Source organism: Oncorhynchus mykiss, chromosome 26, assembly GCF_057628025.1.
Source record: "Oncorhynchus mykiss isolate SJ-2025 chromosome 26, ASM5762802v1, whole genome shotgun sequence".
Classification (NCBI taxonomy): Eukaryota; Metazoa; Chordata; class Actinopteri; order Salmoniformes; family Salmonidae; genus Oncorhynchus; species Oncorhynchus mykiss.
Window position 1 is genome coordinate 40,398,352 of NC_143047.1, and position 25,120 is coordinate 40,423,471.

The window sequence follows — 25,120 nt, forward strand, 5'->3', positions numbered from 1 at the left end:
ATTACTAGTGACCAGATGTAGGATGTTGTGGACAGTGTTCTAGTATTACTAGTGAACAGATGTAGGATGTTGTGGTCAGTGTTCTAGTATTACTAGTGAACAGATGTAGGATGTTGTGGTCAGCGGTCTAGTATTACTAGTGAACAGATGTAGGTTGTTGTGGTCAGTGTTCTAGTATTACTAGTGAACAGATGTAGGATGTTGTGGACGGTGTTCTAGTATTACTAGTGACCAGATGTAGGATGTTGTGGACAGTGTTCTAGTATTACTAGTGAACAGATGTAGGATGTTGTGGTCAGTGTTCTAGTATTACTAGTGAACAGATGTAGGATGTTGTGGTCAGTGTTCTAGTATTACTAGTGAACAGATGTAGGATGTTGTGGTCAGCGTTCTAGTATTACTAGTGACCAGATGTAGGATGTTGTGGACAGTGTTCTAGTATTACTAGTGACCAGATGTAGGATGTTGTGGACGGTGTTCTAGTATTACTAGTGAACAGATGTAGGATGTTGTGGTCAGTGTTCTAGTATTACTAGTGAACAGATGTAGGATGTTGTGGTCAGCGTTCTAGTATTACTAGTGAACAGATGTAGGATGTTGTGGACAGTGTTCTAGTATTACCAGTGAACAGATGTAGGATGTTGTGGACGGTGTTCTAGTATTACTAGTGACCAGATGTAGGATGTTGTGGTCAGTGTTCTAGTATTACTAGTGAACAGATGTAGGATGTTGTGGACAGTGTTCTAGTATTACCAGTGAACAGATGTAGGAAGTTGTGGACACATCTTTTACCTTTTGCACAGATTGTACCACAAAGTGTTCAGGAAGGGGTATGTGGAACAGAATGGGCCTGAGATGCTCTCAGCTCTAGAGAGGCAGGTTGAGGAGTGCTCTCAGCCCTAGAGAGGCATGTTGAGGAGTGCTCTCAGCCCTAGAGAGGCATGTTGAGGAGTGCTCTCAGCCCTAGAGAGGCAGGTTGAGGAGTGCTCTCAGCCCTAGAGAGGCAGGTTGAGGAGTGCTCTCAGCCCTAGAGAGGCAGGTTGAGGAGTGCTCACAGTCCTAGAGAGGCAGGTTGAGGAGTGCTCTCAGCCCTAGAGAGGCAGGTTGAGGAGTGCTCTCAGCCCTAGAGAGGCAGGTTGAGGAGTGCTCTCAGCCCTAGAGAGGCAGGTTGAGGAGTGCTCTCAGCCCTAGAGAGGCAGGTTGAGGAGTGCTCTCAGTCCTAGAGAGGCAGGTTGAGGAGTGCTCTCAGCCCCAGAGAGGCAGGTTGAGGAGTGCTCTCAGCCTTAGAGAAGCAGGTTGAGGAGTGCTCTCAGCCCTAGAGGGGCAAGTTGAGGAGTGCTCTCAGCCCTAGAGAGGCAGGTTGAGGAGTGCTCTCAGCCCTAGAGAGGCAGGTTGAGGAGTGCTCTCAGCCCTAGAGAGGCAGGTTGAGGAGTGCTCTCAGTCCTAGAGAGGCAGGTTGAGGAGTGCTCTCAGCCCTAGAGAGGCAGGTTGAGGAGTGCTCTCAGCCTTAGAGAGGCAGGTTGAGGAGTGCTCTCAGCCCTAGAGAGGCAGGTTGAGGAGTGCTCTCAGCCCTAGAGAGGCAGGTTGAGGAGTGCTCTCAGCCCTAGAGATGCAGGTTGAGGAGTGCTCTCAGCCTTAGAGAGGCAGGTTGAGGAGTGCTCTCAGCCCTAGTGGCAAGTTGAGGAGTGCTCTCAGCCCTAGAGAGGCAGGTTGAGGAGTGCTCTCAGCCCTAGAGAGGCAGGTTGAGGAGTGCTCTCAGCCCTAGAGAGGCAGGTTGAGGAGTGCTCTCAGCCCTAGAGAGGCAGGTTGAGGAGTGCTCTCAGCCATTGAGAGGCAGGTTGAGGAGTGCTCTCAGCCCTAGAGAGGCAGGTTGAGGAGTGCTCTCAGCCCTAGAGAGGCAGGTTGACTAGTGCTCTCAGCCCTAGAGAGGCAGGTTGAGGAGTGCTCTCAGCCCTAGAGAGGCAGGTTGACTAGTGCTCTCAGTCCTAGAGAGGCAGGTTGACTAGTGCTCTCAGCCCTAGAGAGGCAGGTTGAGGAGTGCTCTCAGCCCTAGAGAGGCAGGTTGAGGAGTGCTCTCAGCCCTAGAGAGGCAGGTTGAGGAGTGCTCTCAGCCCTAGAGAGGCAGGTTGACTAGTGCTCTCAGCCCTAGAGAGGCAGGTTGAGGAGTGCTCTCAGTCCTAGAGAGGCAGGTTGAGGAGTGCTCTCAGTCCTAGAGAGGCAGGTTGAGGAGTGCTCTCAGTCCTAGAGAGGCAGGTTGAGGAGTGCTCTCAGTCCTAGAGAGGCAGGTTGAGGAGTGCTCTCAGTCCTAGAGAGGCAGGTTGAAGAGTGCTCTCAGCCCTAGAGAGGCAGGTTGAGGAGTGCTCTCAGCCCTAGAGAGGCAGGTTGAGGAGTGCTCTCAGCCCTAGAGAGGCAGGTTGAGGAGTGCTCTCAGTCCTAGAGAGGCAGGTTGAGGAGTGCTCTCAGCCCTAGAGAGGCAGGTTGAGGAGTGCTCTCAGCCCTAGAGAGGCAGGTTGAGGAGTGCTCTCAGCCGTAGAGAGGCAGGTTGAGGAGTGCTCTCAGCTCTAGAGAGGCAGGTTGAGGAGTGCTCTCAGCCCTAGAGAGGCAGGTGGAGGAGTGCTCTCAGTCCTAGAGAGGCAGGTTGAGGAGTGCTCTCAGCCCTAGAGAGGCAGGTTGAGGAGTGCTCTCAGCCCTAGAGAGGCAGGTTGAGGAGTGCTCTCAGCCCTAGAGAGGCAGGTTGAGGAGTGCTCTCAGCTCTAGAGAGGCAGGTGGAGGAGTGCTCTCAGCCCTAGAGAGGCAGGTTGAGGAGTGCTCTCAGCCCTAGAGAGGCAGATGGAGGAGTGTAGTCGTAGGTGCGGCGAAATATACGCCAAGGTTGAGAAACCTTCTGGAGGAACCCTTCTGATGGATACCTGCTCCCCTTACTGATGAACAGTGTCCATCAGACCAGACACAGTGGGGAGTGGAGAGTGGAGTAGACCTCAGAGACAGGCAGACCCTCTTCGCTGTTGTCAAAGACATCATGTACGCGGTTGAGCCCCTCTGTCAGAGATCATGTACGCCAGGGAAGAGATGGTTGAGCCCCTCTGTCAGAGATCATGTACGCCAGGGAAGAGATGGTAGAGCCCCTCTGTCAGAGATCATGTACGCCAGGGAAGAGTTGGTTGAGCCCCTCTGTCAGAGATCATGTATGCCAGGGAAGAGATGGTAGAGCCCCTCTGTCAGAGATCATGTACGCCAGGGAAGAGATGGTAGAGCCCCTCTGTCAGAGATCATGTACGCCAGGGAAGAGATGGTTGAGTCCCTCTATCAGCAGGCAAAACAAAACCCAGTTGTAGCCAGCTTAGTTTAGTATAACAGTATAATGAGGTGCAATCATTAAATGCTTTATTCTCAGTAACTTTTATAATAAAAGCAGGACTTGCTGATTGGTTTTAGTATTTTCTAATTCCTTCTTTGGGTTTTTATTTGGAATACATTTTCCTTTATAGTTTGTCACCAATTTGGGCTCCCAAGTTGCACAGCGGTCTAAGGCACTGCATCTCAGTGCTAGAGGCGTCACTACAGACCCTGGTTCAGTGGTCTAAGGCACTGCATCTCAGTGCTAGAGGTGTCACTACAGGCCCTGGTTCAGTGGTCCAAGGCCCTGCATCTCAGTGCTAGAGGTGTCACTACAGGCCCTGGTTCAGTGGTCCAAGGCCCTGCATCTCAGTGCTAGAGGTGTCACTACAGGCCCTGGTTCAGCGGTCTAAGGCACTGCATGTCAGTGCTAGAGGTGTCACTACAGGCCCTGGTTCAGCGGTCTAAGGCACTGCATCTCAGTGCTAGAGGTGTCACTACAGGCCCTGGTTCAGCGGTCTAAGGCACTGCATCTCAGTGCTAGAGGTGTCACTACAGGCCCTGGTTCAGCGGTCTAAGGCACTGCATCTCAGTGCTAGAGGTGTCACTACAGGCCCTGGTTCAGCGGTCTAAGGCACTGCATCTCAGTGCTAGAGGTGTCACTACAGGCCCTGGTTCAGCGGTCTAAGGCACTGCATCTCAGTGCTAGAGGTGTCACTACAGGCCCTGGTTCAGCGGTCTAAGGCACTGCATCTCAGTGCTAGAGGCGTCACCACAGACCTTGGTTTGAATCCAGGCTGGCGGCGAATGGGAGTCCCATAGTGCGGCGCACAATTGTCCCAGCATCGTCCAGGGTAGGCCGTCATTGTAAATAAGAATTTGTTCTTAACTGACGGTTCTAGTTAAATATATATATTTTTTTAAATAGTACAAGACATTATTCAATTACATAGTTGACCTTAATTACATTACAATTCACTACCTACTTTGATTGACTGTTCAGTCGTCGAGGGTGTTGGGTAGGAGGAGCTGTCAGTCATAATACAGTCCAATAGTTAGATGTTACCACCCCCTCCAGATCAAAACCAACATGTCACTTCATTATTCGTCCTGACGTGGGAAAAGCATCATCAGACCAGGTTGTTCTTAGACCAGGGTGTTCTCAGATCAGGGTGTTCTCAGATCAGGGTGTTCTCAGACCAAGAGTCATCAGACCAGGGTGTTCTCACACCAAGAGTCATCAGACCAGGCTGTTCTCAGACCAGGGTGTTCTCAGATCAGGGTGTTCTCAGACCAAGAGTCATCAGACCAGGGTGTTCTCAGACCAAGAGTCATCAGACCAGGTTCTTCTCAGACCAAGAGTCATCAGACCAGGGTGTTCTCAGACCAGGATGTTCTCAGACCAAGAGTCATCAGACCAGGTTGTTCTTAGACCAAGAGTCATCAGACTATGGTGTTCTCGGACCAAGAGTCATCAGACCAGGGTGTTCTCAGACCAGGGTGTTCTCAGACCAGGGTGATCTCAGACCAGGGTGTTCTCAGACCAGGGTGTTCTCAGACCAGGGTGTTCTCAGACCAAGAGTCAACAGACCAGGGTGTTCTCAGACCAAGATTCATCAGACCAGGGTGTTCTTAGTCCAAGAGTCATCAGACCAGGGTGTTCTCAGACCAGGGTGTTCTCAGACCAGGGTGATCTCAGACCAGGGTGTTCTCAGACCAGGGTGTTCTCAGACCAAGAGTCATCAGACCAGGTTGTTCTCAGACCAGGGTGTTCTCAGACCAGGGTGTTCTCAGACCAGGTTGTTCTCAGACCAAGAGTCATCAGACCAGGTTGTTCTCAGACCAGGGTGTTCTCAGACCAGGGTGTTCTCAGACCAGGGTGTTCTCAGAGTAGGCTGTACTTAGACCAGGGTGTTCTCAGACCAGGGTGTTCTCAGATCAGGGTGTTCTCAGATCAGGGTGTTCTCAGACCAAGAGTCATCAGACCAGGGTGTTCTCACACCAAGAGTCATCAGACCAGGCTGTTCTCAGACCAGGGTGTTCTCAGATCAGGGTGTTCTCAGACCAAGAGTCATCAGACCAGGGTGTTCTCAGACCAGGGTGTTCTCAGACCAGGGTGATCTCAGACCAGGGTGTTCTCAGACCAGGGTGTTCTCAGACCAGGGTGTTCTCAGACCAAGAGTCATCAGACCAGGGTGTTCTCAGACCAAGATTCATCAGACCAGGGTGTTCTTAGTCCAAGAGTCATCAGACCAGGGTGTTCTCAGACCAGGGTGTTCTCAGACCAGGGTGATCTCAGACCAGGGTGTTCTCAGACCAGGGTGTTCTCAGACCAAGAGTCATCAGACCAGGTTGTTCTCAGACCAGGGTGTTCTCAGACCAGGGTGTTCTCAGACCAGGTTGTTCTCAGACCAAGAGTCATCAGACCAGGTTGTTCTCAGACCAGGGTGTTCTCAGACCAGGGTGTTCTCAGACCAGGGTGTTCTCAGAGTAGGCTGTACTTAGACCAGGGTGTTCTCAGACCAGGGTGTTCTCAGATCAGGGTGTTCTCAGATCAGGGTGTTCTCAGACCAAGAGTCATCAGACCAGGGTGTTCTCACACCAAGAGTCATCAGACCAGGCTGTTCTCAGACCAGGGTGTTCTCAGATCAGGGTGTTCTCAGACCAAGAGTCATCAGACCAGGGTGTTCTCAGACCAAGAGTCATCAGACCAGGTTCTTCTCAGACCAAGAGTCATCAGACCAGGGTGTTCTCAGACCAGGATGTTCTCAGACCAAGAGTCATCAGACCAGGTTGTTCTTAGACCAAGAGTCATCAGACTATGGTGTTCTCGGACCAAGAGTCATCAGACCAGGGTGTTCTCAGACCAGGGTGTTCTCAGACCAGGGTGATCTCAGACCAGGGTGTTCTCAGACCAGGGTGTTCTCAGACCAGGGTGTTCTCAGACCAAGAGTCATCAGACCAGGGTGTTCTCAGACCAAGATTCATCAGACCAGGGTGTTCTTAGTCCAAGAGTCATCAGACCAGGGTGTTCTCAGACCAGGGTGTTCTCAGACCAGGGTGATCTCAGACCAGGGTGTTCTCAGACCAGGGTGTTCTCAGACCAAGAGTCATCAGACCAGGTTGTTCTCAGACCAGGGTGTTCTCAGACCAGGGTGTTCTCAGACCAGGTTGTTCTCAGACCAAGAGTCATCAGACCAGGTTGTTCTCAGACCAGGGTGTTCTCAGACCAGGGTGTTCTCAGAGTAGGCTGTACTTAGACCAGGGTGTTCTCAGACCAGGGTGTTCTCAGACCAGGGTGTTCTCAGACCAGGGTGTTCTCAGACCAGGGTGTTCTCAGACCAGGGTGTTCTCAGACCAGGCTGTTCTCAGACCAGGGTGTTCTCAGATCAGGGTGTTCTCAGACCAAGAGTCATCAGACCAGGGTGTTCTCAGACCAGGGTGTTCTCAGACCAGGGTGATCTCAGACCAGGGTGTTCTCAGACCAGGGTGTTCTCAGACCAGGGTGTTCTCAGACCAAGAGTCATCAGACCAGGGTGTTCTCAGACCAAGATTCATCAGACCAGGGTGTTCTTAGTCCAAGAGTCATCAGACCAGGGTGTTCTCAGACCAGGGTGTTCTCAGACCAGGGTGATCTCAGACCAGGGTGTTCTCAGACCAGGGTGTTCTCAGACCAAGAGTCATCAGACCAGGTTGTTCTCAGACCAGGGTGTTCTCAGACCAGGGTGTTCTCAGACCAGGTTGTTCTCAGACCAAGAGTCATCAGACCAGGTTGTTCTCAGACCAGGGTGTTCTCAGACCAGGGTGTTCTCAGACCAGGGTGTTCTCAGAGTAGGCTGTACTTAGACCAGGGTGTTCTCAGACCAGGGTGTTCTCAGATCAGGGTGTTCTCAGATCAGGGTGTTCTCAGACCAAGAGTCATCAGACCAGGGTGTTCTCACACCAAGAGTCATCAGACCAGGCTGTTCTCAGACCAGGGTGTTCTCAGATCAGGGTGTTCTCAGACCAAGAGTCATCAGACCAGGGTGTTCTCAGACCAAGAGTCATCAGACCAGGTTCTTCTCAGACCAAGAGTCATCAGACCAGGGTGTTCTCAGACCAGGATGTTCTCAGACCAAGAGTCATCAGACCAGGTTGTTCTTAGACCAAGAGTCATCAGACTATGGTGTTCTCGGACCAAGAGTCATCAGACCAGGGTGTTCTCAGACCAGGGTGTTCTCAGACCAGGGTGATCTCAGACCAGGGTGTTCTCAGACCAGGGTGTTCTCAGACCAGGGTGTTCTCAGACCAAGAGTCATCAGACCAGGGTGTTCTCAGACCAAGATTCATCAGACCAGGGTGTTCTTAGTCCAAGAGTCATCAGACCAGGGTGTTCTCAGACCAGGGTGTTCTCAGACCAGGGTGATCTCAGACCAGGGTGTTCTCAGACCAGGGTGTTCTCAGACCAAGAGTCATCAGACCAGGTTGTTCTCAGACCAGGGTGTTCTCAGACCAGGGTGTTCTCAGACCAGGTTGTTCTCAGACCAAGAGTCATCAGACCAGGTTGTTCTCAGACCAGGGTGTTCTCAGACCAGGGTGTTCTCAGAGTAGGCTGTACTTAGACCAGGGTGTTCTCAGACCAGGGTGTTCTCAGACCAGGGTGTTCTCAGACCAGGGTGTTCTCAGACCAGGGTGTTCTCAGACCAGGCTGTTCTCAGATCAGGGTTTCTCAAACTTGGTCCTGGGGCCCCAGCACTGGGTGCACTTTTTGTTTTTTGTCCTAGCACTACAGAGCTGATTCAAATAACCAACTCGTCATCAAGCTGTGTAGTGCTAGGGGGCACAAACAAAAACCGTGCACCCAGAGGGGGCCCCAGGACCCAGGTTGAGAAACCCTGCCTAAGACCACAGTAGGCTACACCTACAGTGTGGAATGGTTATTCAGTCACCAATTCCTTTCTGATCTTCCTCTGGCCTGTCGTTGCTGCCTCATCTGTAGTCATCTTCGTGTCTGCCAATCGTCAAATCTGACAAGTAAACAGAGTCATATTCAATTCATTGTTAACATAAATAAGAACAGTCCAATGAGTTGCACGTTTAATTAACACCTGGATTTGATGAATCCTTTCTACAGTCAATGTCTTCTCAGATTGTGCTTTTGCTTAACCAGTTATTTTACATTAGTGCAGAATCCATTGACACCAGTGGAGGCTGGTGTGAGGAGATATAGGAGGATGGGCACATTGTAATGGCTGGAATGGAAAAAAAAGGAACTGAGTCAAACATGTGGTTTCCATGTGTTTGATACCGTTCCGTTAATTCCATTCCAGCCATTACGATGAGCCCGTCCTCCTATAGCTCCTCCCACCACTCTCCGCTGATTGGTCACTCACCATTCACTGACTGACTCGGTTGGAATTGCATCTTGTATTTGTTGCTGGAAGCTGTTAGAAACACACCGTTGGCCCACACCTCAGCAGCCTTGTATTCTGTTCATTAATATCATGAATTTAGTACCTTAGTGACTCAAGTCCTTTCCCTTTCTGTTTTGCAAAGGCCTATCATGTTGCAGTAGGTTAGCTACAGAATGTCTCAATCAATGACTTGAAATAGACAAGATGGTGGCGTACACATTTCTGGATTACTTCAAGGAGCAAAACATTTACGTGTATAGGAAGTAGATAATCTAGGGCAGCACTGTACGGGAAGTAGATGATATAGATCACCAAAGTACAGGAAGTAGATGATATAGGGCACCACAGTACAGGAAGTAGATTATCTAGGGCACCACTGTACAGGAAGTAGATGATCTAAGGTACCACTGTATGGGAAGTAGATGATATAGGGCACCAAAGTACAGGAAGTAGATGATATAGGGCACCACAGTACAGGAAGTAGATTATCTAGGGCAGCACTGTACAGGAAGTAGATGATATAGGGCACCAAAGTACAGGAAGTAGATGATCTAGGGTACCACTGTACAGGAAGTAGATTATCTAGGGCACCACTGTACAGGAAGTAGATGATCTAGGGTACCAAAGTACAGGAAGTAGATGATCTAGGGTACCACTGTACAGGAAGTAGATTATCTAGGGCACCACTGTACAGGAAGTAGTGGATATAGGACTCTGCTTTGTTTTTAGTCCAAGTCTTTCATATATCTCCAGGAATTCTGCCTCCGAATCTGAAGACTATGAATCCTCAATTGAGGGCATCCTTTTATCATTTTAAATGGGTCCAGGTTTCAACTTCTAATCTTTCTAGCAATTATTCTTTCACAAAGAAATATGCAAACTCCATAAAAATTCAGACACAAGCTCCAGAGGAAATTGAACTGCAGCTATCTTTCAAATTGTCTTTCTTGGTTGCCCAGAAAAATTGCCAAAAACTCCAGCCACCTGAGACATGCATCACGGCTCAGACCAACAGACTCCTAAACATCTTCTATCCCCTGGCCATAAGACTGTTAAATGGGTTACAGCTACTGCTCTCCCTCTCCCACAGACTATCGACACTGGCTCTATGCCCATCCACAGGTCTCTACCCACTCAGACACACACACACACACACACCTACACTCCCTCACACCTTCACATCCACCCTCCCTCACACCTACACTCCCTCACACCTTCACACCCACCCTCCCTCACACTTACACTCCCTCACACCTTCACACCCACCCTCCCTCACACTTACACTCCCTCACACCTTCACATCCACCCTCCCTCACACTTACACTCCCTCACACCCACCCCCCCTCACACTTACACTCCCTCACACCTTCACATCCACCCCCCCTCACACCTTCACATCCACCCTCCCTCACACTTACACTCCCTCACACCTTCAATCCACCCTCCCTCACACTCCCTTCTATAGGATGGAGGTCAGGTCTTTGTGATGGCCACTCAAATACCTTGACTTTGTTGTCCTTAAGCCATTTTGCTACAACTTTGGAAGTATGCTTGGTGTCAATGTCCATTTGGAAGACACATTTGCTGTAATAGATATAGATAAATACATATGTTGTTTCAATATATCCATATAATTTTCCTTCCTCACGATGCCATCTATTTTATGAAATGCACCAGTCCCTCCTGCAGCAAGCACCCCCACAACATGATGCTGCTACCCCCGTGCTTCACAGTTGGGATGATGTTCTTCAGCTTGCAAGCTTCCCTCTTTTTCCTCCAAACATAACGATGGTTATTATGGCCAAACAGTTCTATTTTTGTTTCATCAGACCATAGGACATTTCTCCAAAAGTACGATCTTTGTCCCCATGTGCAGTTGCAAACCGTAGTCTGGCTTTTTTTATGGCGGTTTTGGATGAGTGGCTTCTTCCTTGCTGAGCGGCCTTTCAGGTTATGTCGATATAGGACTCGTTTTACTGTGGATATAGATACTTTTGTACCCGTTTCCTTTAGCATCTTCACAAGGTCCTTTGCTGTTGTTTTGGAATTGATTTGCACTTTTCGCACCAAAGGAAGTTCATCTCTAGGAGACAGAACGCATCTCCTTCCTGAGTGGTATGACGGCTGCGTGGTCCCATGGTGTTTATACTTGCGTACTATTATTTGTACAGATGAACGTGGTACCTTCAGGCGTTTGGAAATTGCTCCCAAGGATGAACCAGACTTGTGGAGGTCTACAAGTCTACAATTTTTGGCTGATTTCTTTTGATTGTCTCATGATGTCAAGCAAAGAGGCACTGAGTTTGAAGGCAGGCCTTCAAATACATCCACAGGTACACCTCCAATTGACTCAAATGATGTCAACTAGCCTATCAGAAGCTTCTAAAGCCATGACATCATTTTCTGGTATTTTCCAAGCTGTTTAAAGGCACAGTCAACTTAGTGTATGTAAACTTCTGACCCATTGGAATTGTGATAAAGTGAATTACAAGTGAAATAATCTGTCTGTAAACAATTGTTGGATAAATTACTTGTGTCATGCACAAAGTAGATGTCCTAATCGACATGCCAAAAGTTTGTTAAGATGAAATTTGTGGAGTGGTTGAAAAACTAGTTTTAATGACTCTAACCTAAGTGTACAGTCGTGGCCAAAAGTTTTGAGAATGACACAAATATTAATTTTCAAAGTCTGCTGCCTCGGTTTGTATGATGGCAATTTGCATATACTCCAGAATGTTATGAAGAGTGATCAGATGAATTGCAATTAACTGCAGTCCCTCTTGCCATGCAAATGAACTGAAACATGTCCACTGCATTTCAGCCCTGCCACAAAAGCACCAGCTGACATCATGTCAGTGATTCTCTCATTAACACAGGTGTGAGTGTTGACGAGGACAAGGCTGGAGATCACTCTGTCATGCTGATTGAGTTCGAATAACAGACTGGAAGCTTCAAAAGGTTGGGTGGTGCTTGGAATCATTGTTCTTCCTCTGTCAACCATGGTTACCTGCAAGGAAACACTTGCCGTCATCATTTCATCGCACAACAAGGGCTTCCCTGGCAAGGATATTGCTGCCGGTAAGATTGCACCTAATTCAACCATTTATCAGCTCATCAAGAACTTCAAGGAGAGCGGTTCAATTGTTGTGAAGAATGCTGCAGGGCGCCCAAGAAAGTCCAGCAAACACCAGGACCGTCTCCTAAAGCTGATTCAGCTGTGGGATTGGGGCACCACCAGTAGAGCTTGCTCAGGAATGGCAGCAGGCAGGTGTGAGTGCATCTGCACGCACAGTGAGGCGAAGACTTTTGGAGGATGGCCTGGTGTCAAGAAGAGAAGCAAAGAAGCAACTTCTCTCCAGGAAAAACATCAGGGACAGACTGATATTCTGCAGAAGGTACAGGGATTGGACTGCTGAGGACTGGGGTAAAGTAATTTTCTCTGATGAATCCCCTTTCCGATTGTTTGGGGCATCTGGAAAAAAGCTTGTCCGGAGAAGAAGAGGTGAGCACTACCATCAGTCCTGTGTCATGCCAACAGTAAAGCATCATGGGACCATTCATGTGTGGGGTTGCTTCTCTGCCAAGGGAGTGGGCTCACTCACAATGTTGCCTAAGAACACAGCAATGAATAAAGAATGGTACCAACACATCCTCCGAAAGCAACTTCTCCCAACCACCCAGGAACAGTTTGGTGATGAACAATGCCTTTTCCAGCATGATGGACAACCTTGCCATAAGGCTCGGTGAACAAAACATTTTGGGTCCATGGCCAGGAAACTCCCCAGACCTTAATCCCATTAAGAATTTGGTCAATCTTCAAGAGGTGGGTGGACAAACAAAAACCCACAAACTCCAAGCATTGATTATGCAAGAATGGGCTGCCATCAGTGGCCCAGAAGTTAATTGACAGCATGCCAGGGCGGATTGCAGAGGTCTTGAAAAAGAAGGGTGAACACTGCAATATTGACTCTTTGCATAAACTTCATGTAATTGTCAATAAAAGCCTTTGACACTTATGAAATGCTTGTAATTATACTTCAGTATTCCATAGTAACATCTGACAAAAATATCTAAAGACACTGAAGCAGCAAACTTTGCGGAAATTAAGATGTGTCATTCTCAAAACTTTTGGCCACAACTTTATGTAAACTTCTGACTTCAACTGTATATTACCATAAATATTGATATAGTTAACTCTAGAAATAGATAGTATCTTACTCCTACTTACATGTGTATTACCATAAGTATTGAGTCAGGTTACCAGTCACTTTTCATCCCTGTTTACAAACCATTAGGAACACCTGCTCTTTCCACGACAGACTGACCAGGTGAAAGCTATGATCCATTATTGATGTCACCTGTTAAATCCACTTCAAATCAGTGTAGATGAAGGGGAGGAGACAGGTTAAAGAAGGACGTTTAAGTCTTGAGACATGGACTGTGTATGTGTGCCATTCAGAGGGTGAATGGGCAAGACAGAAGATTAGGGTCTTTGAATAGGGTATGGTAGTAGGTGCCAGTTACACTATTTTGATACTGAATACTGCACTGTTGGGAAGGGCAAGTCACTCATTTCACTGTGATTGTACATGTGACTTGAGTGAAAACCATCTAATGGGGAATCAATGGCCATTGTTCAATCTCAGTCTCATGAATGCCAAAATAATGAGAGGATTATTTCTGTATTTGTAGAGTACAGGTTGTCAGGGAGAATGAAGGATATTTACCATACAGAACTTGTGTAGAAACATCTTTATTACAAAATGATAGCCAACCATTACACAGCTAATGTATCCCACCAAAGACATTTCAACTCGATTGCTTTGCACAAATTGTGGTTAGCATCAAATATCCATAATTCAACACATGCAAAGTCGTTGAGGTGAAAACAGACAAAAACAGACCCGATGGAATGCACAGAAACATTACAAGAGCTGTTCATGGTAAAAAGTCCCCGATATTGGGAGGAAAAACATGCCCGCCTCGCTTGTGTTACGTACCCGATGGGAGAGAAAGAAAAACACTTTATATATCTTAAAAGCTACCACTGCTCCAAAAGACATGACCGACTCCAGGGAACCTCCAGAAATAGTTCAAGTGAAAAAAAATAAAAAATAAATTCCAGTCCATCTTTCCACTCAAACGGGTTTGAGATGGTTCCATGTTGTCTGGAAGAGGCTTGGTGTTTCCGAATGGGTCGATCACCCCCCCCCCCCACCACACCTGCCTCTCAGACGGCTTTCCTATGGTACTCTGGAGGCGCCACCTCGTAGTCGCTGGCACTGAAGAGGGAGGAGTTCTTCATTAGATACCTACGACAGACAGGAGGAACAAGAAATTGGAGGTCAATTACCAGCCATAGAAAATGGACAAAAATTTGGCATCTGTATTCGTAAAAGGTGATCGGCCTCTACGAAGTCTAGAAATATTACAGGCTGCAGAAAAATGAGGAGCAGATCAGCTCATCCTAACAACTTATAACCTAATTTCTATTCAGACCTTTAACAGACTTTGTCCAGATAACCATCCGCAGCAATTAGGAGAAGGCCACATTTGTTTACAGGAAATAACGACACGTGGAAAAGGCTAAATGAATGTGGCCTCCGTTTGAACCCATCCCAATCTACTACGGTTGTTGCAGGTTGAGGAGGATCATGATTATGGCCACATTCCCAAGATGGTTTCTAGGGTACACACAGACAGTATCCTGCAGATACACGGCCAGACATTTAGGCCCACTGCAAGCAAAACATTCATGACAGAGCAACAGTGAACAAAGGAACTGCTTCATCAGGATGACTGAAATAAGCTGTACGATTAGGCCTACTCTGGAATCCAATGGTCTTCATAACTTCTCGTTAGAGTGGTATCACAAAGTCTGTCAGTGTCAAGACCGAGCCCTGACAGCGAGATTAGGACAGCAGCATTTCACGGTCAGTGGGCTACGTTTTCAACGGTGAAATCCTTCTGATGAGAATATAGAAATATGATAGGCCAGCCAGGTTAGGGAATGCTCTGCCAAGCCAGACATTCAATTTCACGAGTGGGGATGAAGGAGAGGCGTCTTACTTGAGAAAATCCTGCAGGTAGTTGAGCAGCAGAGCCAGGCTTTTCTCGTCCAGGGGAGTGTAGGCAAGCATGGAGCCAATTCTCACTGCACAACACAAAGAACAGCACTGTCAGGGACCAGATTTAACCATATGTACACAGACATGATTCTATATTAGCATTGGCTGATATTTGAATAAATACTCTCTCAATGTAGGTGTGGGACAGATGACGGTTAACTGAAACTCTCCCATGGAAACTGCTATACCGTTTTATTTAAATCTGCGAAGAGTGTTGTGACTTTGTTAAATGCACTCCTAAATAAATTGTGATTTCATTTTATTTATAATTTAAAAATAAAATAAAATGTTATTGGTCACACACATTTAGCAGATGTTATTGGTCACACACATTTAGCAGATGTTATTGGTCACACACATTTAGCAGATGTTATTGGTCACACACATTTAGCAGATGTTATTGCGGGTGTAGAGAAATGCTTGTGTTTCTAGTGCAGTCATATCTAACATACACACTAATCTAAAAGTAAAAGAATGGAATTAAGAAATATATAAATATTAGGATGAGCAATGTCAGAGTGGCACAGACTAAAACACAGTAGAATAGAATACAGTATATATGAGATGAGCAATGTCAGAGTGGCACAGACTAAAACACAGTAGAATATAATACAGTATATATGAGATGAGCAAAGCAAAAATAAGTAAACATTATTAAAGTGGCCAGAGATTTCAAGTCTATGTATATAGGCTCAGCAGCCTCCAAGGTGCAGAGTTATGTAACCGTGTGGAATCAGACCTAATGATGGCTATTTTACAGTCTGATGATCTTGAGATAGAAGCAGGGTTTTTGTTTACAGAGTGCATCACCCAATTGACACTTGGCGTTTGCCCTTCAAGTGTTTGCCACAGCCATTGATGACACAAACACTTTTCTAAATGGTTCTTCATCTACTAATCTCAGTTCAACCTGGCTCGGAACGAGACGCTCTTTCTCAAATGTCCCTGGCACTTAGTCCATCTGATGATCCCACCGGTTCAGATCAGAAACCCAATAGTCGGTAGTTAAAGATCCGCTCAATGTTAATTAACTAACTAATGGGATTCTGGATGCAATTTGTGGCGGCGGTAGATGCTTCACTTTCTGGCCTTCCCTGGGTATTACCCATTACACATTCTCTTACACCCCCATTGACTCCAGAAAGTTCACTTTCATCCCTGTGATAACGGCCGATAATGAAATCTATTAAAGTGGCCTTCATTAGCAGAATGGCTGAAGATGAGAGCTTTCGTGGGTGCTGTGACGGTGCACCAATGACAGAGCAGTGAACGGTGGTAGGAGAAGAGTAGACAAAAGGCACTGTAAACAGTCTTAAGGCTCTAATAACTAAAGAGAACCATTTCCCCCTGGGTCTTCACCTCTCCTAAAGAGAACCATTTCCCCCTGGGTCTTCACCTCTCCTAAAGAGAACCATTTCCCCCTGGGTCTTCACCTCTCCTAAAGAGAACCATTTCCCCCTGGGTCTTCACCTCTCCTAAAGAGAACCATTTCCCCCTGGGTCTTCACCTCTCCAAAAGAGAACCATTTCCCCCTGGGTCTTCACCTCTCCTAAAGAGAACTATTTCCCCCTGGGTCTTCACCTCTCCTAAAGAGCTCAATCACCACAACGTTAGTCTCCTGAGATTCAAACATAAATATTTGTTAAAAGTTCCAGTCCAGAGGCTACTTCCGATCCTCCTCATTCAGACAGCCCCCCCCCCCCCCCCCCCACGGGAGCTACATACCAAAAAGCCGGAGCAGGTGTGGGCCCCCGTAGACCTGGGACATGGGTGTGTCGGGGTGATCCGCCAGTATCTCTGCATACTGGGGCCTCTCAAACTTATAGAGCAGCTGAGTGCCCAGCATGACGTTGAAGTACTCCCTGATCCCTGCCACCACCTCGTTCACAGCATACTCCCTGAGGGGAACCAGGACAGGAGATATAAGGCAACAGGCACTGTTGGAGTGTTCACAGCTAGAGCTGAATGAATGCGTGATACCTGGGTTGACCTTCACCAAGCAAGCGAATTACAGCTAGTCTACTTTGACAAGCAGATACAGGCCAGGCTTGTCTGGTTTCTAGTCAGATGACCTTCTTCATTGTAACTTCACTCGTACTGCAGCATCTAGAGGGTGTGCTTTTACTCACTTGCTTTCTGAAGTTCCTCTTGATTTCTTATAGCTTGCATAGTCCTCCAAGACACTATCCACATTCTTTCTCGCGGGCAGGTGAAAAAGCTACAAGTCAAGAAAAATGTAATGTATACGTGTTTGTCAAGCACCTCATAAAATACGCTTAAAACACAAACAAAATCCTGTAAAGAATGAACTTGTAGAGAAAGACTGTCTTGCCAGTAAATAGTTGGCATCTTCTGACCATAAGACAGCAGGGTTGGGGTCAATTTGAAGTGACGGCAGCCAATTCAGGAACTGAAATTCCAATTCAATAATAAATAAATAAACTATTTTCAATTACTTCTCAATAAAACTTAAAAAGTAAAAGCTACTCATTTCAAACGTCAATATTTGAAGTTTAAAATTCAAATTCCCGAATTGACCATTTTCAATTGGAATTGAGCCCAACCCTGGTAGACAGCTGTCTAGACCCCCACCTGCTTCTGTCTGGTAATAAGGTCCCAGTCATCCACCAGCCACGGCTTCAGCTCCTCAGGAATCTTCACCTTGACCTCCACACGGTTGATGAACGTCTCCTCCTGGTTACAGTGAAACCAAATGGAACAGTCAGACTCATTTACAATAAGAGATGTGAAAACCAGTAAAAAAAATAAGCCCTGGGTCTTGTTAAAAAACACAATTCCCATCTGTGACTGGCTGACTGCTGCAGGACATAAGGAACTGGAGCCGTTGTTTCAGAGTATGAGAGGCTTCAATTGGTGAACAGAACAGGCCTGCTGTAGGTGAGGGACAACACAGAGAACAGGCCTGCTGTAGGTGAGGGACAACACAGAGAACAGGCCTGCTGTAGGTGAGGGACAACACAGAGAACAGGCCTGCTGTAGGTGAGGGACAACACAGAGAACAGGCCTGCTGTAGGTGAGGGACAACACAGAGAACAGGCCTGCTGTAGGTGAGGGACAACACAGAGAACAGGCCTGCTGTAGGTGAGGGACAACACAGAGAACAGGCCTGCTGTAGGTGAGGGACAACACAGAGAACAGGCCTGCTGTAGGTGAGGGACAACACAGAGAACAGGCCTGCTGTAGGTGAGGGACAACACAGAGAACAGGCCTGCTGTAGGTGAGGGACAACACAGAGAACAGGCCTGCTGTATGTGAAGGACAACACACAGCATCCATAGGTGGACATACACTCTCCACAGTTGGGTCGCAACGAGCCCTCTTCTTCCGCGGTGGCTGTGGCATCTCTCCTGTGCTGGTACCTTCTCCAGCCGCTGGTGCTGCACAAAGACAAATGGGACAGACACACAATCAAACCCTATCCACAAAGGAATGTTAAAGGGTTAATTTAACTAGTAGCAGAAACCAGTGGGACTAACACTAACTAGTAGCAGAAACTAGTGGGACTAACACTTTAACTAGTAGCAGAAACTAGTGGGACTAACACTTTAACTAGTAGCAGAAACTAGTGGGACTAACACTTTAACTAGTAGCAGAAACTAGTGGGACTAACACTTTAACTAGTAGCAGAAACCAGTGGGACTAACACTTTTACTAGTAGCAGGAACTAGTGGGACTAACACTTTTACTAGTAGCAGAAACTAGTGGGACTAACACTTACTAGTAGCAGAAACTAGTGGGACTAACACTTTTACTAGTAGCAGAAACTAGTGGGACTAACACTTTTACTAGAAGCAGAAACTAGTGGGACTAACACTTTTACTAGTAGCAGAAACTAGTGGGACTAACACTTTTACTAGTAGCAGAAACCAGTGGGACTAACACTTTTACTAGTAGCAGAAACTAGTGGGACTAACACTTTTACTAGAAGCAGAAACTAGTGGGACTAACACTTTTACTAGTAGCAGAAACTAGTGGGACTAACACTTTTACTAGTAGCAGAAACCAGTGGAACTAATACTAACTAGTAGCAGAAACTAGTGGGACTAACACTAACTAGTAGCAGAAACTAGTGGGACTAACACTTGTACTAATAGCAGAAACCAGTGGAACTAACACTTGTACTAATAGCAGAAACTAGTGGGACTAACACTAACTAGTAGCAGAAACCAGTGGGACTAACACTTTTACTAGTAGCAGAAACTAGTGGGACTAACACTTTTACAAGTAGCAGAAACTAGTGGGACTAACACTTTTACTAGTAGCAGAAACTAGTGGGACTAACAATTTAACTAGTAGCAGAAACTAGTGGGACTAACACTAACTAGTAGCAGAAATGAGTGGGACTAACACTTTTACTAGTAGCAGAAACCAGTGGGACTAACACTTTTACTAGTAGCAGAAACCAGTGGGACTAACACTTTTACTAGTAGCAGAAACCAGTGGGACTAACACTTTTACTAGTAGCAGAAACTAGTGGGACTAACACTTTTACTAGTAGCAGAAACTAGTGGGACTAACACTTTTACTAGTAGCAGGGACTAACACTTTTACTAGTAGCAGAAACTAGTGGGACTAACACTTTTACTAGTAGCAGGGACTAACACTTTTACTAGTAGCAGAAACTAGTGGGACTAACACTTTAACTAGTAGCAGAAACTGGTGGGACTAACACTAACTAGTAGCAGAAACTAGTGGGACTAACACTTTTACTAGTAGCAGAAACCAGTGGGACTAACACTTTTACTAGTAGCAGAAACCAGTGGGACTAACACTTTTACTAGTAGCAGAAACCAGTGGGACTAACACTTTTACTAGTAGCCGAAACTAGTGGGACTAACACTTTTACTAGTAGCAGAAACTAGTGGGACTAACACTTTTACTAGTAGCAGGGACTAACACTTTTACTAGTAGCAGAAACTAGTGGGACTAACACTTTAACTAGTAGCAGAAACTGGTGGGACTAACACTAACTAGTAGCAGAAACTAGTGGGACTAACACTTTTACTAGTAGCAGAAACTAGTGGGACTAATACTAACTAGTAGCAGAAACCAGTGGGACTAACACTTTTACAAGTAGCAGAAACCGGTGGGACTAACACTTTTACTAGTAGCAGAAACTAGTGGGACTAACACTATTACTAGTAGCAGAAACCGGTGGGACTAACACTTTTACTAGTAGCAGAAACTAGTGGGACTAACACTTTTACTAGTAGCAGAAACTAGTGGGACTAACACTTTTACTAGTAGCAGAAACTAGTGGGACTAACACTTTTACTAGTAGCAGAAACTAGTGGGACTAACACTTTTACTAGTAGCAGAAACTAGTGGGACTAACACTTTTACTAGTAGCAGAAACTAGTGGGACTAACACTTTTACTAGTAGCAGAAACTAGTGGGACTAACACTTTTACTAGTAGCAGAAACTAGTGGGACTAACACTTTTACTAGTAGCAGAAACCAGTGGGACTAACTTTTACTAGTAGCAGAAACCAGTGGGACTAACACTTTTACTAGTAGCAGAAACCAGTGGGACTAACACTTTTACTAGTAGCAGAAACGAGTGGGACTAACACTAACTAGTAGCAGAAACTTGTGGGACTAACACTTTTACTAGTAGCAGAAACTAGTGGGACTAACACTTTTACTAGTAGCAGAAACTAGTGGAACTAATACTAACTAGTAGCAGAAACTAGTGGGACTAACACTTTTACTAGTAGCAGAAACTAGTGGAACTAATACTAACTAGTAGCAGAAACTAGTGGGACTAATACTAACTAGTAGCAGAAACTAGTGGGACTAACACTAACCAGTAGCAGAAACCAGTGGGACTAACACTTTTACTAGTAGCAGAAACTGGTGGGACTAACACTTTTACTTACTCTTTAGTTTTGTCTTTTTCGCTTTCCTGAAGAAAAAAAAGATTGCATTAAAAGTCGCTGTTCAATTCTTTTTTTGGTGAAAGTTTGAAAATGGGTCATACTTGAAAGACGGGATCAAACTTACAGATCAACATTTTTCTGCTGCACAGCAGCAATCTTCTTGCTCGGTGCTACACCCCTCATCTTTCCCTCAACATCATAATGCCTGTAAGAGGAAGGAAACACCGCCAAGAAACCAGGCCATGAACTACAATAACCTTCAGAAACACTTGTTCTAATATTTCCTTATGATCATTTTATGTATCTTCTTTTTAACCAGTAAGTTTATGGTTCAACTAGTGCTTACAAGTAAATGCACCGTGGGCTGCAAGTATTGTATCATAGGTGCTATATACATAAAGATTACTATTGTGGTTCATTATTAAAATGAGTGGAATCACTTTTTATGTTCTCCCATCTTCGAGTCATCGTCGGCATTTCTGGGGAGACATTGATTAACATATAGAATCTCATTGTTGTATTTCGTCCAATGGCAGCTTGAATACAATGTTGACACAGTAGGTACATTCCATACACTAAAACACTCCCCCCACCCCAACACAATGTTGACACAGTTGGTACATTCCATACACTAAACCCCCCCCCCCCAACACAGAGTCTGTCTGTAATGACACAGTTGGTACATTCCATACACTAAACCCCCCCCCCCCCCCAACACAGAGTCTGTCTGTAATGACACAGTTGGTACATTCCATACACTAAAACACTCCCCCCACCCCAACACAATGTTGACACAGTTGGTACATTCCATACACTAAACCCCCCCCGCCCCAACACAGAGTCTGTCTGTAATGACACAGTAGGTACATTCCATACACTAAAACACTCCCCCCACCCCAACACAATGTTGACACAGTTGGTACATTCCATACACTAAACCCCCCCCCCCCCCCCCCAACACAGAGTCTGTCTGTGATGACACAGTTGGTACATCCCATACACTAAAACACCCCCCCCCCCCCCCCCCACCCCAACACAGAGTCTGTCTGTAATGAGACAGTTGGTACATTCCATACACTAAACCCCCCAACACAGAGTCTGTAATGAGACAGTTGGTACATCCCATACACTAAACCCCCCAACACAGAGTCTGTCTGTAATGACACAGTAGGTACATCCCATACACTAAACCCCCACCACACTGTGTCTGTAATGACACAGTTGGTACATCCCATACACTAAACCCCCACCACACTGTGTCTGTAATGAGACAGTTGGTACATCCCATACACTAAACCCCCACCACACTGTGTCTGTAATGAGACAGTTGGTACATCCCATACACTAAACCCCCCAACACACTGTGTCTGTAATGAGACAGTTGGTACATCCCATACACTAAACCCCCACCACACTGTGTCTGTAATGAGACAGTTGGTACATCCCATACACTAAACCCCCCAACACACTGTGTCTGTAATGAGACAGTTGGTACATCCCATACACTAAACCCCCACCACACTGTGTCTGTAATGAGACAGTTGGTACATCCCATACACTAAACCCCCCAACACACTGTGTCTGTAATGAGACAGTTGGTACATCCCATACACTAAACCCCCACCACACTGTGTCTGTAATGAGACAGTTGGTACATCCCATACACTAAACCCCCCAACACACTGTGTCTGTAATGAGACAGTTGGTACATCCCATACACTAAACCCCCCCAACACAGAGTCTGTAATGAGATGAACTCACTGATTAGCCTTTTGAAGCTCTTTTTGTTTCTGCAGGTTGCTGTCCACATATTTGAGAACTCTGCTTTCAGGAACCCATTCATCCCAGCTAAAACAGAAAGAGATCAACCACATTCAGATGTCTGACCGTTTATTTTTTATTGAATCAATACCAGAATGTTAGGTCTGTGGCTGTGAGGTAAGCAGTCATTAAAAATGTAAAATGTTAATTCTAAAAAAAAGATGGGTCCATAGCTAACAACAATACTGTCTAAATAGAGACAGTACTGGTCCTCTGCAGCTCAAATGTTAAGAGCAGCGTTTCACAACGGGTGTACGTTTTGGTTTTTGCCCTAGCACTACACAGCTGATTCAAATGAGGAACTCCTCATCAAGCTTTGATCATTTGAATCCCCCTTGGGGTCCCCAAGAGTTTGGGTAACGCTCTGTTAGAGTACGTTACTTGCAACGCCAGAATAGTGGATTCAATTCCACAGGACCACCCATTCATAAAAAACGTATGCACCATAACTAAGTCACTTTATTATTTGAAAAAGCCAACAATGCAAAAATGACTCACTTTTTGTTCCATCCACTGTAATGAATGAAGTACTTAATTTGCTTCTCCTTGATATTGGTTTTCACTGCCTGAAATACAACAACAATCATTACGAATTGTAATAAATATGAATTTAGGTATAGGCTACTGCAAATGGTGTATTGTTTAGTAAACACGAGCCGAAAGCCATTCAGATTGGTGGAATGAATCTAAACCCACCTTTGCTTCGTAAAGCAATGGCCCATGAAAACACAGAACTCTTTCACCTAAAAACAGAAGAAATAGACAAATGCTGGATGGTTATATTAAACCGTGCACACCAGTGGTTGGCTAAGGTGTAGCTAAATTTATTTCGTTGATATGTGGCCAACGTATAAAACAAATACAATAGAAACACAATTGCATAGTTAGCCAGCTAGCTACATTTGCTATTCAAGCCAAGGCCCTTGGCAAGGGATTGTTTACCCGTTAGCAATTAGCTAACGTTAGCTAGGTAGCTTATTGTTTCAACACAGCCAGTTAGAGCAAACAGTCTAGTTAGTTGGCTGAATGAATACGAAAGGTACCTGTATTAGTACACTACTTATGGTAGATTACATTTAATTATTCATGCAATTTTCAAATTGATGATATCTCTAGCTAGCATGTAGCAGTGTTTTAGCTAACGTGCTCTGCGCGAGAAGCGCCATACCGTCGATGCCTTTTCACTCACGAGACGACAGGGTCTAGCTACGTTTTTAATTTTCACAGTTCATCATCACGGTGCACATTACCTTCTTGAAATTTAGGTTTAGGGTCCTGTTTTGGCGCCATTCACAGACTCAACTGTTCGGATCTCTGAATGATCAAATTCGTGCATTGCCAGCTTCCATTTCTTCCTGACACAACACGGCAAAGGGCTCTTCTCTCGACGTGCGCAGCCTGGCAGCGCGGTCAGGTGACCACGGTATCGCACTGCGCTGGGGCCGGGGCCAGGGCCGCCCCAGGACATGATCATTGTTTTGTGAAGGGAGCCGTATTCATTTACTTTATTTGAACCTTTATTTAACTAGGCAAGTCAGTTAAAAACACATTATTATTTACAATTACATCCTGGCCAAACCCTAACGAGGCTGGGACAATTGTGCGCAGGCCTATGGGACTCTTACTTGAGTTTATTTAGTAAATATTTTCTAAACTCTATTTCTTGAACTGCATTACTGGTTAAGTGCTTGTAAGTAAGCATTTCACTGTACACATTTTGTATTCAGAACGTGACAGTTTTTCCCCCTAGTTCTGCCAATGAGAATACTGTACCAGATCTGGATGTATGTTTAGATTATTATAATAAATATTTTTTATTTAAGTCAGTTAAGAACTAATTCTTATTTACAATGACGACCTACACCGGTCAAACACGAATGACGCTGGGCCAATTGTGTGCCGCCCATTCACAGCCGGTTGTGATACAGCATGAAATCTAACCAGGGTCTGTAGTGACACCTCCTAGCACTGAGATGCAGTGCCTTAGACCGCTGCACCACCCAGAAGCCCTGTAGGGTACTAGGCTGTTTAGAATATTCATACAATCTTAACATGAATTGGTTATTTCAGCCACTAACTAATAAATCAGCTCTTGATCTTGTGTCTCATGTGATGGTACACAGATGGCTGGCCAAGAGGTTTGAAGATCATTAATAAGTTCATTCATTAGTCTGAAGAGTATAACAAAAATATCAATCATTCTGTCCTGACAAATAGGATAGTAGGTCAATATCAAACTGAGATTAAATGTTTTATTGATATGGGTCAAGTATGTGATGCATAAGTGTAGCCTATTGGCACCACACCTCTCCCCTATTTGACCTAGATAGTTTGTGTCTATGCATTGATATGTAGGCTAGGTGCCTTCTTAAAAATGTATGTAGTTCTGTCCTTGAGCTGTTCTTGTCTAATGATGTTCTGTATTATGTAATTCTGTGTTATGTTTCATGTTTGTGTTGAACCCCAGGAAGAGTAGCGGCTGATTTTGCAACATCTAATGGGGATCCTAATAAAATACCCCCAAATACCAAATAGGTAGGCC

At 45.7% G+C, this 25,120-nt stretch overlaps 1 protein-coding gene across 2 annotated transcripts; it reads right to left on the reverse strand.

Moving 5' to 3' along the window:
- Positions 1–13,466: 13,466 nt before the first annotated feature.
- On the reverse strand, positions 13,467–24,016 carry morf4l1 (mortality factor 4 like 1). 2 transcript variants are annotated; one of them, NM_001165073.2, is given in 13 exon segments: positions 13,469–14,041; positions 14,799–14,883; positions 16,583–16,755; positions 16,987–17,075; positions 17,450–17,551; positions 18,167–18,255; positions 20,758–20,783; positions 20,882–20,962; positions 21,198–21,236; positions 22,519–22,605; positions 23,077–23,144; positions 23,275–23,321; positions 23,829–23,969. In NM_001165073.2, coding segments are annotated over 13 exon segments (1,008 nt in total). In that variant the 5' UTR covers positions 23,869–23,969; the 3' UTR covers positions 13,469–13,959.
- Positions 24,017–25,120: the final 1,104 nt, after the last annotated feature.